Raw genomic sequence first — 13,212 nt, forward strand, 5'->3', positions numbered from 1 at the left:
TCTGAAAGACAAGATAATTAGTAAATCAAATTGCACTTTTGCCTACCAGTGACGTCAAGTTTACAGGGTTTTCCAGCAGCTAAACTAAATAATGCAATCACAGGTTCCTTTTTTAAACCGTATTTTCTCAACACACCAGGGGTGATGGTAATATTGTGTTTCCTTTCTCTGACAGACATCCATTGCTGAGTGTTTGACCTACTTGGACAATGGTGTGGTCTTTGTGGGCTCCAGACTAGGTGACTCCCAGTTGGTGAAGGTAAATTGACTTATTGAATTATTCCCCAATGTTGGTATAAGAATAAGATAAATAAATGATTGGCAAAGTATGTAAAGATTGGTGAAAATTGTGCTCCTTAAAAAAAAAACATTCTTTAGGAAATTGACAGTCCTGTGTTCCAAGTTAAAAGGGTTATTTTCTTGCAGCTCAATGTGGACAGCAATGACCAGGGCTCATATGTTGCTGTGATGGAGACTTTCACTAACCTCGGGCCTATTGTGGACATGTGTGTTGTCGACCTGGAGCGTCAAGGACAGGGCCAGGTAAACAGTCAATCCTCCTAATGTTACGGTACAAAAAAAAAAACAAGTCAAAAAAATCAGGGGCTTTTACTCATTCCTCCACATGTTGCATTTCAATTAAAACCCCACAGCAAGTCTTTCAGACAAAATAAAAGGTTTCTGGAGGTATCCTCCAGGAGACACAGACATGATATGGTGATTACTGGAAAGCCTCTTAAACGTCTGGTTACACTTTATAGCCCATGGTTAGTCTTATCTCTGTTTTCCCTCTTTATCATCCTCCCTGTCAGTGTCTGCAGGGAGTTTGAGCTTTTCCTCTGTTGCGGGTGGCTTTCTTGAATGATGTCAACACAGCTTTTATCAGCAAAATTAAACATTCAACAAACAGTGGCACAAGCCTGCCAGTGGCCAGAATGGCAGGGTTCAACGCATTAAGTAGATTCTTTCTGACATGAAATGCTTTGCTCTGTGTTTTCATGTGTGCTCTTGTTGTGTCTTATCTGTATTTGGTGTTGTCAGTGACCTGAGGCATTAACATGCGCCTGGTGCCCCGGTCCCTGTAGATGAGATTTAGCGGGACCGCAATTACACCTGATGTTTAAATGCCTCTCTGGTAAACAGATTGAAATGGACTCGCTTGTTGTTTTCCAAAAAATGCACATTGCTGCGTATGTAAATCCCTCCATTAATATTTATACCCTTCAAAACCGCCAGTGACGATGTTGTCTCTGTCATTCCCTGTCTGCAGCTATCTTAACAATCCATCATCACAGACTTGCTAAACATGTCTACTCAGGTTACTGAGAGATTTTTGCCTCTTATAAATGTCTTTGTCCTCTAAATAGTACTTTGCAATCCATCCTGAATTGAAAGATGGCAACTTTAAAAGGCCTCAAGAAGTCAGAATTTCCATTTTCCTGCCCAGTAGTGGAGAACTATTTTATCTCTCTCGATGTATTCTGTCAGAGTCTGCATTATTAGAATTTTCAAAACATTTAAAGAAAAACACAAGTATCTGTCCTCCTTATTGTTGATGTTTGCAACGACAACCACAGCTGAGAGTAGAGATGGTGTATTGATGGCATTGTTTGACATCAGGCCTTTTGGGTACTTGCTGTTGTTCCAAAGACACGGATCCACAAAAGCTCTGAGAGACTCTCTGGGTCGCTGTCAGCTTCTCAAGGGCCTTCATCCACTCATTCTGGCTCAGTTTAATCTGTCCTGGCTAAAATCCAATTAGGGTTGTTTTAATTTGCTGTGAATCCGCAGAGCTTTCCACCTAGTGCTTTGGACGTCATCCATGGTCGTCCCGACATCAGAGAGTTGATGCCCGTAGAACAGGAAAGCGCTCGGTCACATTCGACACAGTGCCTGAAAAAAAACAACCTGCCATAAATGCAAGTCTAAAGCCATTGCTTAAAATTATTGCAGTCATTAGCATGCAATTTCTTGTGCACATTATCAGAATTTAGTTGTTTCCTGTTGGGTGTCAGCTAAAATAAACCATCATCATCTGGTCTTTGGCTTTAATCGTGTTAGAGAGCCATGACTGGATTAATATTTAAATGCCTGGTGCTCCCCAGTCTGACTGAGCAGGCTGCAGATATTCACCTTCAGGGTGTTGGATCACGACACCTTTGTCATGTTAGCTCGAGAAATCTACATGAAGCCATCATGACGCTGATTCGGAAGTCACAAATCAAACTTACATTTTCCAACCACCTGGCTGTACTTAATATCATTACCGCAAATAACACCACACAGGGCCAAAACTGTTAGTCATCAGATGTTTGTAATTGCGGGCTAGTCGGGAGTTAGGTTTATAACTTAATTTACCACAGACTCTAAATGTTTAACAGCAATCTCTTGCACCTACTGAAATCAGAGTCCTTATATTTTTGGGCAAAACGCACAATTGGAAGACAGCACCTTGGTCCTCATGAAAAAATTACGACCGAAGAAATCAATAATTAAAAGAAAACACCCCAAGAAAAGCTCAGTTTAAATAGTAAACTCCAGCGTGGTCTTGTCCATTCATCCATCCATCCACTTTTAAGAGGCCAGGTCGGCTCGGCAAGTTAGCATTCCTGTCCCCAGCGACACACTCCACTTCTTCCTGAGAGACCCCATGGTGTTCCCTGCGCCAGAAGATATCTGTAATCATAGCAGCGTGTTCTGGGTCGACTCCGTGGCCTCCTGTCACTCTTGACTTGCCAGGGGCACTTCTAACAGGGAATGGCCAGGAGGCACCCTCCCTAGATGCCTGAACCACTTAAACTGACTCCCTTCAACACAAAAGAGCAGGGACTAGAATCTGATCTCCCTGCAGATGTGTGAGCTTCCCACTGTCTCAAGGATGACGCCCTCCCACTGTGCGAGAAGGTCATTGCATCAGTTTGGACCCCGGACCTGGCAGTTGGCTGTGACAGCACCATCATAGTTGAGGCGGGGAATATAAATAGAATTCTAATTGGTTGAGAGCTTTGATTTTTTAACTTATCGAAGGAAGGCCCGCAGCATTACGGACACCGCACTGTATTTCCTCAAAAGTCATTCTGCATGCCACTTGTGAACCTAATCTTAACATACTTAAACTTGGGCCGGCAACTCTATCTGCTCGCTGGGCCTATATTGCCTACCGGTGGTCATAACAATGTATACAACAAAATAAATGTGTTGATCTTGCTGCACTGTCTTGCAATTTAATGCAAACCCCATAATTTAGATGGAAAAGCAATGGGTAAGCGAACCTCAAATAGTAATGATCCCTCACTGGTAACAAAAGCACATTGGAAAGTAGCAGAGAATATTTACATCAGACAAATACGTTGACCGAAACTATTACTCAGATCCGTTTCCGCTCTTGTTCATTAACCCAACTGACCGTTGAAAAGGATATTTACCCAGTTATTCGCAGGATTATTGTTGGCCCTTGTGCACCTGGATGATACAAGAAAAAATGAAGGTGCAAGAAAATGAATGTACTATTTAGGAGTTAATGCTACAAATTTCATGTTGCGTCGCATCATCTCGAAAGGTGTTTGACGAAAATAAAATCCGACCCTCATCACGTCTTACCTCCTTATTAATTTGTTTCCTTTCCCTGCCTAGTTGGTGACCTGCTCAGGTGCGTTCAAGGAGGGCTCTCTCCGGATCATCCGTAACGGCATTGGGATTCATGAGCATGCCAGCATTGACTTGCCAGGAATCAAAGGTTTGTTTGGTCTATGTATACATTTGTGTGATGTGTTTGTCTCGCCACTTCTCAAGTCTGGGCTTTATCTAGACCTTAATCTTACTGACTTGACAGCAGAGGTGCTTTAACCTGCACATCTGTTTGCCTCGCCGGATAAAGACACCGCACCGGCTGTTACCCATCCAAGCACAGCATACGAGTGTGAACAGATGCCGCCGATGTCATCGGTCTTGGCTCAGTACTGTGAAAAGAACCAGAAAATTACTAAAGTTAAACTGGGAAAACATTCGCTGTCGTTTGTAAACCCGGCAAGAACTTGCATAGCAATTGCTACGTAACGACAGCCGGATTTGTTTGGGACTCTTTATGGCTTTATTTTCCTGCGATTTGAGGACTTCCAGACTTCTTATCGAATTGGGGTGAGATCTGAGGATGAACTCATGTTGGTCTGCGAGTCTGAGCTGTTACGCCACTTGGCCATGATTCGAGTTACTTTGCCGTCCCAGACCTGCTATTTAGATCGCTCCTGTGCAATTCAGACACAAGCAGATTCGTTAAAGTGCGTCTTCACACCCGTTGTTAAAAAGCCTCAGCGTGCTTGTGTTTGGTGATCAGTCGTTGTCACATCCTACCTGCCAGCTTTATATGTGTCCTCTTCCATTTTCAGAGACTATTGTTTGGAACAAAAGACACAGAAATATGCGCGCATCAAGCGAAGAAGATAGCAAAGAGAAAAAGGCTGGGGAATATCAACTGCAGGTTGAGCAAGATTTACTTTCAACAAGAGAGAGTGCAGCATGTATTCTATTCATAATTTTGGAAGAAAAACTGGATGTCTGGCCGCAGCGTCAGCCTAATGAGATGCAGTGGTTCTTTCCCTGCCTACAGAAGACGACTGAGATAATAATAATAAATCCCAAATATGCCTTTGTCATAGATCTCCAAGGACATTGTGCCATTATCAGCTTGTGAAAGGAACATAATAATGTGTAGCTTTCATCGTGTAAATGAGGATGTATCTCTGCATAAACAGAGGTAACTGGAGGATAATTAATCCTTGCTTAGTGCCAGTGCTACAAGTATAAATTTACACTTGTATAAGGAAATGTCCACATCAACAACCTCAATACGATTAAGAGCGTCCAAACCTCAGCTCCGTCCACTCTTGATGCAATCACCTGGAAAGATTGCCTCGTCGTAACATGGCAAAAGGTCCTATGTTTACATTAGTTATGTTGTGGTCTTTTCAGCGTTTTTTTTTTGTTCAGGGATCCTCTACCTGACCCTAGCCTCACAATTCTTTTTTTTTTTTTCATGCAACCAGAAATGCAGCCCTAAAAGTGTCCTTGTTTTTCGTCTCAACCCCGAATTAATCCGGAGTCTGTTTCAGAAACAGCATGGGTTGTAAAACTTACACCAAATTGAATGCGTAAATCAGTTTGATGTTGATTGATGAGTGACAGCGTAACTCCACTTAATGTGAAAACTTCAAGATGATGCTTGTACTTTCAGGTATTGACACGTTCTAAGAAGAGAAAAAGAACAAAGAATCAGATTATTTCATCGCAGTAGAAGCAAATTTATCGCCAACTTCAGTCAGATTTGAGGCATAATGCAGGAGTAAGACAGTGTTGGAGCATTGTTATAACTTTAGATAGTAAGACTAATGGAAGTGGACATTCAAAGGTAGCAGACAGAACAGCATAAACCTTCAGTAACTGATGTCTCACTGTATTTGAAAATTAGCTTGGCTTTGCACACTCATGTGCGCTGGCAGGGCTGTTCACTTTGGATTGGAAAATTGAATCACAATTACCGAGTTTTGGCCGTTTCAAGACATTATGATGATATACTTTGCACTAAAGTGTTCCGATTAACGCAACACCGATTTGGTGTTTGAGCCCACTCTCTGAGCTCCGGCTCAAGTAAGAGTGTGTCAGAAATTCAGATTTCATTTTAAGAATTGATTGTTCAACCATGACCTTTCTCCATTTGATAAGTCATACTTTGGTGAAGCTCAATCATAAATAATTGAGTGAGGCAGTAATAAAGATGAAAAGGGCAATAGGACTTCCACTTAAATGAGATGAAAATTATGACTGAGACTGCTGGACTAATTTCTATGGTCTCGAGTCCTGATGCTATCTTTTGTGCTGCAAATTCAAACCCAATGTCTTTCAGGGAAACTTTTGCAGAGAGACAGATGTTGTTGGATCAGGCTTCTCTGCAAGGGTTCACCAGTATGTTACGAGGAGAGCTCAAAGATAATCTTAGTCTAAATCCGGCTTTTGACAATATTGCTGTTTCTGCTGCAATGTCAGTGATGACAGACCGCTACAGGTGGAATGCAAGTTATTTTTAGCAAAACAAAAAGCGCTATTTTGGTAGGGATTTTCTGACACAAAAATATTTAACTATAACATACAGGACTGTCTCAGAAAATTTGAATATTGTGATAAAGTTCTTTATCTTCTGTAATGCAATTACAAAAACAAAAATGTCATACATTCTGGATTCATTACAAATCAACTGAAATATTGCAAGCCTTTTATTATTTTGATATTGCTGACTATGGCTTACATCTTAAGAAAACTCAAAAATCCTATCTCAAAATTTTAGAATATCATGAAAAAGTAATTTTTGTTTTTTTAATTGCATTACAGAAGATAAAGAACTTTATCACAATATTCTAATTTTCTTAGACAGTCCTGTAGAAACAGGAACCAAACTAGAATTATTTCTTCACCCTTGTCGAGACATATTTGACTCCTTTTTCGAATCAAAGGGCTTAATGATGCTGTCAGTCCATTTCAAAAGTTAGCAAGAAGCGTGTCAACACACTTGTTAATAAACATTGAAAATTCTCATGACTTTTGGATTAATTAATTTTTTTCTCTTTACCCTTGCTTATGTAAATAAATTTCAAAAAGATGTTTGGTTTCTGCTTACTTATTCTATTAATTGATTTTCCAGCAATCAAATGCCCCATACAAACAGAGCAGTGGAACTCATAATGAACAACTAGCCAGTCTTGCAAATCCTGCCTCAATCCTCGTGCACTCTTGGATCAGGCAACGCACCGATTATGTTGAGTCTGTAATTTGATGTGGTCTTTTCAATTATGGTTTGTCCTATCCACAGCCGTTTTCATCCCCTGCATCCTGCTGAAAGGGAACATATTTCAGTCCTCAAAGTGACAGTCCCGCATTTTTCTGGTTCAGCAAGGGACTTGCTCCTCAGCACACTTGTTTTCCCGTGCGCCCGCTTCTGCTCATGTCAAATATCAAGTGGAAGAATCCCATCAGGTGTTTAATAAATGCAGGCATCTTTTAATCTGGGCAAATTAGTTTGCTGTCACAGGTCTCCTCTCTAATGCTTAAATGAGACTCACAGGCCAGTTAAGGTCCACTTACGTTTTGTAAGGCTTCAGCTGGTTATTGATCATCTATACTCTAAAAGTCTCAGCACCAACCTCAAGCCTCTTGATGAGAGACAATTACATACTCGCCCAATCAATGGTTCTCCAGGAGTTTTTCCTGCCCCTTTGGAACATGTTCAAACATGTGAACTCTCACCGGATGAAATGTTAAAACACAAACGGCCAGGACACTCGCCGGAAGCGGTACTCCTCTCCTCTCCTCGCGCTACATAGTTGATTAAAACTAACATTTTCCAACTTCTCTCTTTGTTTCCCCCCGAAGGCCTGTGGCCACTTCGCTCAGATGCCGGCAGGGAGACAGATGACATGCTGGTGCTCTCTTTTGTGGGTCAAACACGGTGAGTGCTCGTCGCAGAGCATGCCAACTAAGTGCAGAGTCAACACTGGATGCCTTAACTCATCTTATATTAAGAGTGTGTTTTCCCCCAGAGTGTTGATGCTGAGTGGCGAGGAAGTTGAGGAGACGGAACTGCCGGGCTTTGTCGACAACCAGCAGACTTTTTACTGCGGCAACGTGGCACACAATCAACTCATTCAAGTCAGTACACACACACACACACCCCACATGTCCATTCTCACTGACTTACCCCCTTTTTTTGTTATCATCATAATGTACATGTGGGCCTCACCAGAGCAAACCCTTGTTCAGGTTGGAAGACACTTGATGACACGAAGACCTTCAGAAAACAGCGCTGACTCTTTAAAAAAAAAATAAAATAAATTTATTTGCCCGTTTTCGTTCTGCACTTTATAAGATACACTTTGCTCGAGCTGAATCATAAATGATAAAGGGGTGGGGGGGGAATAGACAGACATGAATGTGAAAGGTGCAAAAGGACTTTATGCTTCTTTTAACGCTCAAGACGGGAAGAATATTGCACTAAATTTAAATTTAACTGTCAGCGGGGATGAAACCAGAACGGAACACTGCCGCATGTTAGATAATCAACCATCTACCTTTAGTTTGCTGTGACAGCATTCTGAGTGTTTTAAGGCTAAAATATTTACAGCATTGCTTCTTAGAGTCGGCTACACGCTTGCTCCTCAACTTTTGATATCTGTCTAAAAGGCAATGTTTTTTTTCTTCAAATTTTGCATGTTTGTGCGCGCGCGTGTGTGTGTGTGTGTGGTTTCCCTGCAAAACCATACTTCATTTCAAGTAATTGTCCAAACATTTGTGAACAACTATCCCTAACAGGCTAGCCGTAATGAAAATAAAACCTAAATTGAACCAGGAATGTTTTATTCGGCTTTCAATAGCATCATTTTCGGACACAAAGTGTTGTGACTTCCAACCAAGACTGCGCTGATCAATTTGTTTCTTGCTCTCAAGTATTTTCTTCTAATGTGCTATGAAGGGGATCAAATTGCAAAGAGCTCCATAAACCAACCAGTATCATCTTCATAACTGCTCTGTTATAGCCTCTATATTGTATATGTGCTGTTGGTTTAAATCTCATTGTGCAGATTCATTATGTGCTACCTTTTTTTTTTTTTTTGTATACAAGGACCGGTGGCTGCACCTTCTGCAGCCTGTTAATGAGGCTCAGGCTTAGTTGTTCATCCTCAGTGCTGTACGAGCCTCCAATTCACACAGTTTAATGTATTCCGTGAAATTTATGTTTCTCATTTTCCGGACATTTTACCAGGTATTGACGTTCCCTTGGTTCATGCGCAACAAATGGAATCAAAAAGCCTCTGTAGCCAATATGTCTCAAATGCAATCTAGGTTTTTTTCCATCTTCTTACAAATGACTGCTCGAATCCGCAATTGTTATTTCATTTGGAAAACTTTTGTGTTATGATCATAACTCTGCCTACTCACTGAGAAATAATATCTCCTGGCCTAGATTTATATCGGTGTTAACATCAAAATTAGTTTAGTCTATGGCTGATCTTGTTACTTGAACTACCGGGCATTCCTGGTCAGGATGACATCCCTTTCGCCTTGAGGTTTTTAATTCAAGTATCTTTTTAATCCCAGTTATTTTTTGACAAGAAAGAGCTTTTATGACATTTCTCCATCCAAACACTAAGATTTTTATTTCCATTTTTGCCTTCGTCATTGGTCATAATCTATGTTTGATATTGTATTAGTAAGAGTTTGACTTGATTCTTCTGCAAGTCTTTGCATCATCCCTGCTATCATTTCACAGACACGGTGTGTAGAAGGATCTCAAAACAAAAAAAAAAAACTCTGTGCCTCCAGATCACATCAGGTTCTGTGCGCCTGGTGCTTCAGGACAGCAAGGCATTAGTGAGTGAATGGAAGGAGCCACAGGGCAGGAACATCAGCGTAGCTGCTTGCAACCACACACAGGTGGTACTCGCTGTGGGACGTGCCCTCTACTACCTCCAGATCCTGGCTGGAGAGCTCAAACAGATCAGGTAGGTTGAAGCGACACGCAAGTTTGACACGGTCTCACAGCTCTCGGGTCATATTTGCCTTGTCATTGATGAACCATGAGTATATGTCAGACTGCGCAATTATGCAATCTGGAGTGACTCTTAGGGGTTTCTTTGTCCCACTGGATGCCCCAAATGTCTCTTAATTCAGCTCGTGATCAGGGATCTTCATGTTTCAGTCAATATCAGAGGTAGAACTTACTGTTACGTCTAGTTCCTCATTTTGCAGGATCTGATTCTCTCCTCTGAAATAGAAGACGAGTCTGCGTCATAATCCACATCTTCAGGTCTTTTTTTTTTCAAGATTTGTGGAAATCTGTGAGGACTCCTTTCATTATCTACCGCTTTGTAATTTTTATTTCTTTTTGGAAACCAGCCACAATTCGTGTGAGAAGGTTTGCTCAACTTTAGCAAAATGTTAAGCACTTTTGACCATGAAGACTCATCTGGTCAGTAAACACAAAACAGAAAGAAACATGTTTTTAAGTAGTTGATAAAATCGTGGATACGGTCCGTTCCCCCCCCCCTCATCTGAGCCTTCATAAACCCACACTGCCTTTCACTCTGTTTTGATCTGGCTTTCATTGCCCTGGAGCAGCCCTCCAAGCTTGAATAGAGTTTTGCAGACGGTCTGCTCATGTTACGTGGTTTAGAAAAGGAGTTACAAAGCTGGAAGGTGAAATGAAAGCGATACCATCTTCCATACGCACAGGCGGTATACCATTGAGGATGTGCCGAAACTGCTGATTTGACATAAAACAATACCGTATGTTGCTTTGATAAGCGGCAGCGGTTTTTCTGAGTGTATTTATGCATTACACGATGTGGAGCAGCAGCGAGGAAGAGTCGTTAATGTGGTGAGATGGGAAATACTTAACAGAACTGTGTGTTTTTTTTCAAGTGCTAATTTATTCTATTCCCACTGGCATACTAATTATGGCTCAACTTCACAGTTCACTTTTCTTATGTCCCGCATTTTACCAACTCGGGATTAATTCTCTACCCATCAACTCTTAAGTAAAAGGTTTTGTATCACATTTCCCCTCCAAGTTAAATGCTTTGTCACATGCATAAATCAATAATATCTCCGTTCTTGCTGTATTTTTCATGCCAGTGATGGTTATTTAATGTAATAAAAATCGACAGTAGAAAACCAAGTAATGAAATAAAACAAACTATAATGGCTTTTTATTTGTTGCTACCATCTATTTGGGCTCTGAGTTGTCTTGAAGGCTCCCTTCCAACATATCTTATTTTTCACTGTTGTCCAAAACGCCCGTGTTTTAAGCACAAAATGTGTGTTTGTAGCCTTGGAGTACATTCATAAATGATGAAGTCATGAAAAAGGTGACGTGTTGCACCAGAGACATAATATGATAAAGTGATTTGGACAATGTCAACAAGAAGCCAGTTGGCTTTGTGAGTCCGAGAAACATTACTTATATTCGCACGCTTGAAGCTGTTTACATTGGCGTAGGCAAAATCAGCTTAAATTCATGTTCTGTGTTGCGTTTAAAGCTGGAAGATTGGATCAGAAAATGTAAAATTATGCTGTGATCGACCACCCCTGTTATAACATAGAAGTCTAAGTGAAGATAATAGTAGCTAGTTTGTAACTGTCAATTTTAAAATTATTTCCATGCAGAAATTCATAGACCTACTCCTTTTTAAAATGCCAAAACAGACAATGTGCTGTGTTGGAGACTTCGACTTTAATTTTCCCTTTTTGCTGTTTATCTATATTGTGATATTCAAATGTATTTCATGACATTTTTAATTCAAAAACAGTTATGAACAGAATAAATCCAGATTTTGTCTAAATGGACGAATCTAACCCAAAAACATGCATCCTTGCACCCTGGATCAAAATCTTCCACATAGTAGTTGTTCTCTTTTTTATTTAGTTTTTTTTTAATACTGCTCACAATCTGCAGGATATATTAAATTGGGATTACATTGGCTTTAAGACACAGCCGATTGTTAACGAGGATGAAGTTTTTGAATCAAATGCAACCATAATCATTAGTTCTGGATTAGGAAATATTTTTCTTGATAGTCAAAGTCTAAAATAATGGGGAAACCTGTTTGTAATATGGAATGAGCTAAATAGCAAATAGCATCCTACAGCAATTGTGGCTTTAGAGCAATGATTTATATTTAAACTTGTTTTAACCACTGATACAGTAGGTAGAATTCAGGATTATGTTCTATAAGAATTCAGAAAGAAGCCGTCAATATATCAGCTAGAAATGACCTAGGTGGATGCTGAAGCTTGAGATTCAGGGCTTTTGGGGCATCTGGCACTTTTATTATGTTATGCACATCAGCACCAGAAAATTTGGGGAAACTGTTCATTATGACATCAGTGATTTGGCAACCCAAGCGCAATATCCTGTCTCAGCCCACCTGTAGTCCAAACAGCATTTGTCATTTTTTTGCTCTGTTGAATAGACATTTAAGCCACGGCCCTTTTTTTTTTTTTTTTTTTTTTTTTTTTGCCCTGCGGCGATTTTCCGAGTTTGCTGTGGTAAGTGCATAGTGTTCAGCACATTGCTATGGCTTCTCTCTAAACGTTTCCGTTTTTCCTCAGCACTACGGAGATGGAGCATGAGGTTGCATGTCTGGACATCACGCCGCTGGGGGAGGGCGGCGGCGAATCACCGCTCTGTGCGGTGGGACTCTGGACTGACATCTCGGCTCGTGTGCTCAAGCTGCCCTGCTTCACAGCCCTGCACAAGGAAATGCTAGGTGGAGGTGAGAGAATTAGTGTGTTGGATGAACTGACAGGAAGAAAGGAACGCTGTTACCAGCTTGTGGAAACAGATGGATAAGCCTAGATAATGTCAAGTCAAGCGAAGTTTATGTTTGTTCCACACCAGGAAAAAATAATGTCTCAATGGGTTTCAAAGATCCACAAAACTAAGAATACTCAACCACTCCAAAAACACATCGTGAAGATCGTTGCAATTCTGTGTTTATAAATGTCAGCAAATTGTGAGAACCAAACTAATCGTTCACTTACACGACCAAAATCAAGAAAAAAAATGTCATTAAATTGTGTAAAATGACAGCAGTACAGCAACCCCCCCAACTCCCAAATACAGTATGACTTGACTATCCAGTTAGCCTGGTAATTGTTATTTTTTTAAGACCCCAGATTGATTTCATCCATTTGGCTCCCTCTTACTCAATTTTATCTACCTCGAACTCGGCCCCTGCTGAGTCAATCATAAGCATTTAATAAGCATTTATCTCATGTTGTGATAAGAGTAGGAACACGTGCGCCTGGAACAATAAAAAAGCGAATTTGTCCTCAACATGCTACTGATTTCAATCACAAGATTTTATAATATCCCATCACAGCCTACAGTTAGACAATTTTTACTCCAAATGTCCCCAGTTAAAAAAAAAAAAAAAAAAAAGCTTAGTTTTTCAAAAATTTAGGACCCACATTATTGACCCATATGTAAGATGAACCTAATCAGCAGATCGGACACGGTTCCATGAAGTCAAAGTAGCAAGATAAAAATCGAGAAGCGAATTTGATCAGTGGCTCACACTCTTTAAATGGGCAAAGTTGTCAGTCATTAATAAAAAAACATTCATCGTATTAGTCAGGAATGCAAGAAGCATTTATGGCTGTTAAATT

At 40.5% G+C, this 13,212-nt stretch overlaps 1 protein-coding gene across 1 annotated transcript in view; it reads left to right on the forward strand.

Moving 5' to 3' along the window:
• ddb1 (damage-specific DNA binding protein 1) overlaps positions 1 to 13,212 on the forward strand; it is a 52,329-nt gene that overhangs the window by 15,564 nt on the left and 23,553 nt on the right. Inside the window, exons 8-14 of the mRNA XM_086144056.1 lie at positions 176 to 259; positions 427 to 543; positions 3,634 to 3,736; positions 7,420 to 7,495; positions 7,587 to 7,695; positions 9,367 to 9,545; positions 12,154 to 12,317. Coding sequence (XP_086000182.1) covers positions 176 to 259; positions 427 to 543; positions 3,634 to 3,736; positions 7,420 to 7,495; positions 7,587 to 7,695; positions 9,367 to 9,545; positions 12,154 to 12,317 — 832 coding nt within the window. The remainder of the gene's footprint in view (positions 1 to 175; positions 260 to 426; positions 544 to 3,633; positions 3,737 to 7,419; positions 7,496 to 7,586; positions 7,696 to 9,366; positions 9,546 to 12,153; positions 12,318 to 13,212) is intronic.

The sequence above is a fragment of the Fistularia commersonii genome, chromosome 3 (assembly GCF_037954325.1).
Source record: "Fistularia commersonii isolate RoL2024-O1a breed Wild chromosome 3, RoL_Fcom_v1.0, whole genome shotgun sequence".
NCBI lineage: Eukaryota > Metazoa > Chordata > Actinopteri > Syngnathiformes > Fistulariidae > Fistularia > Fistularia commersonii.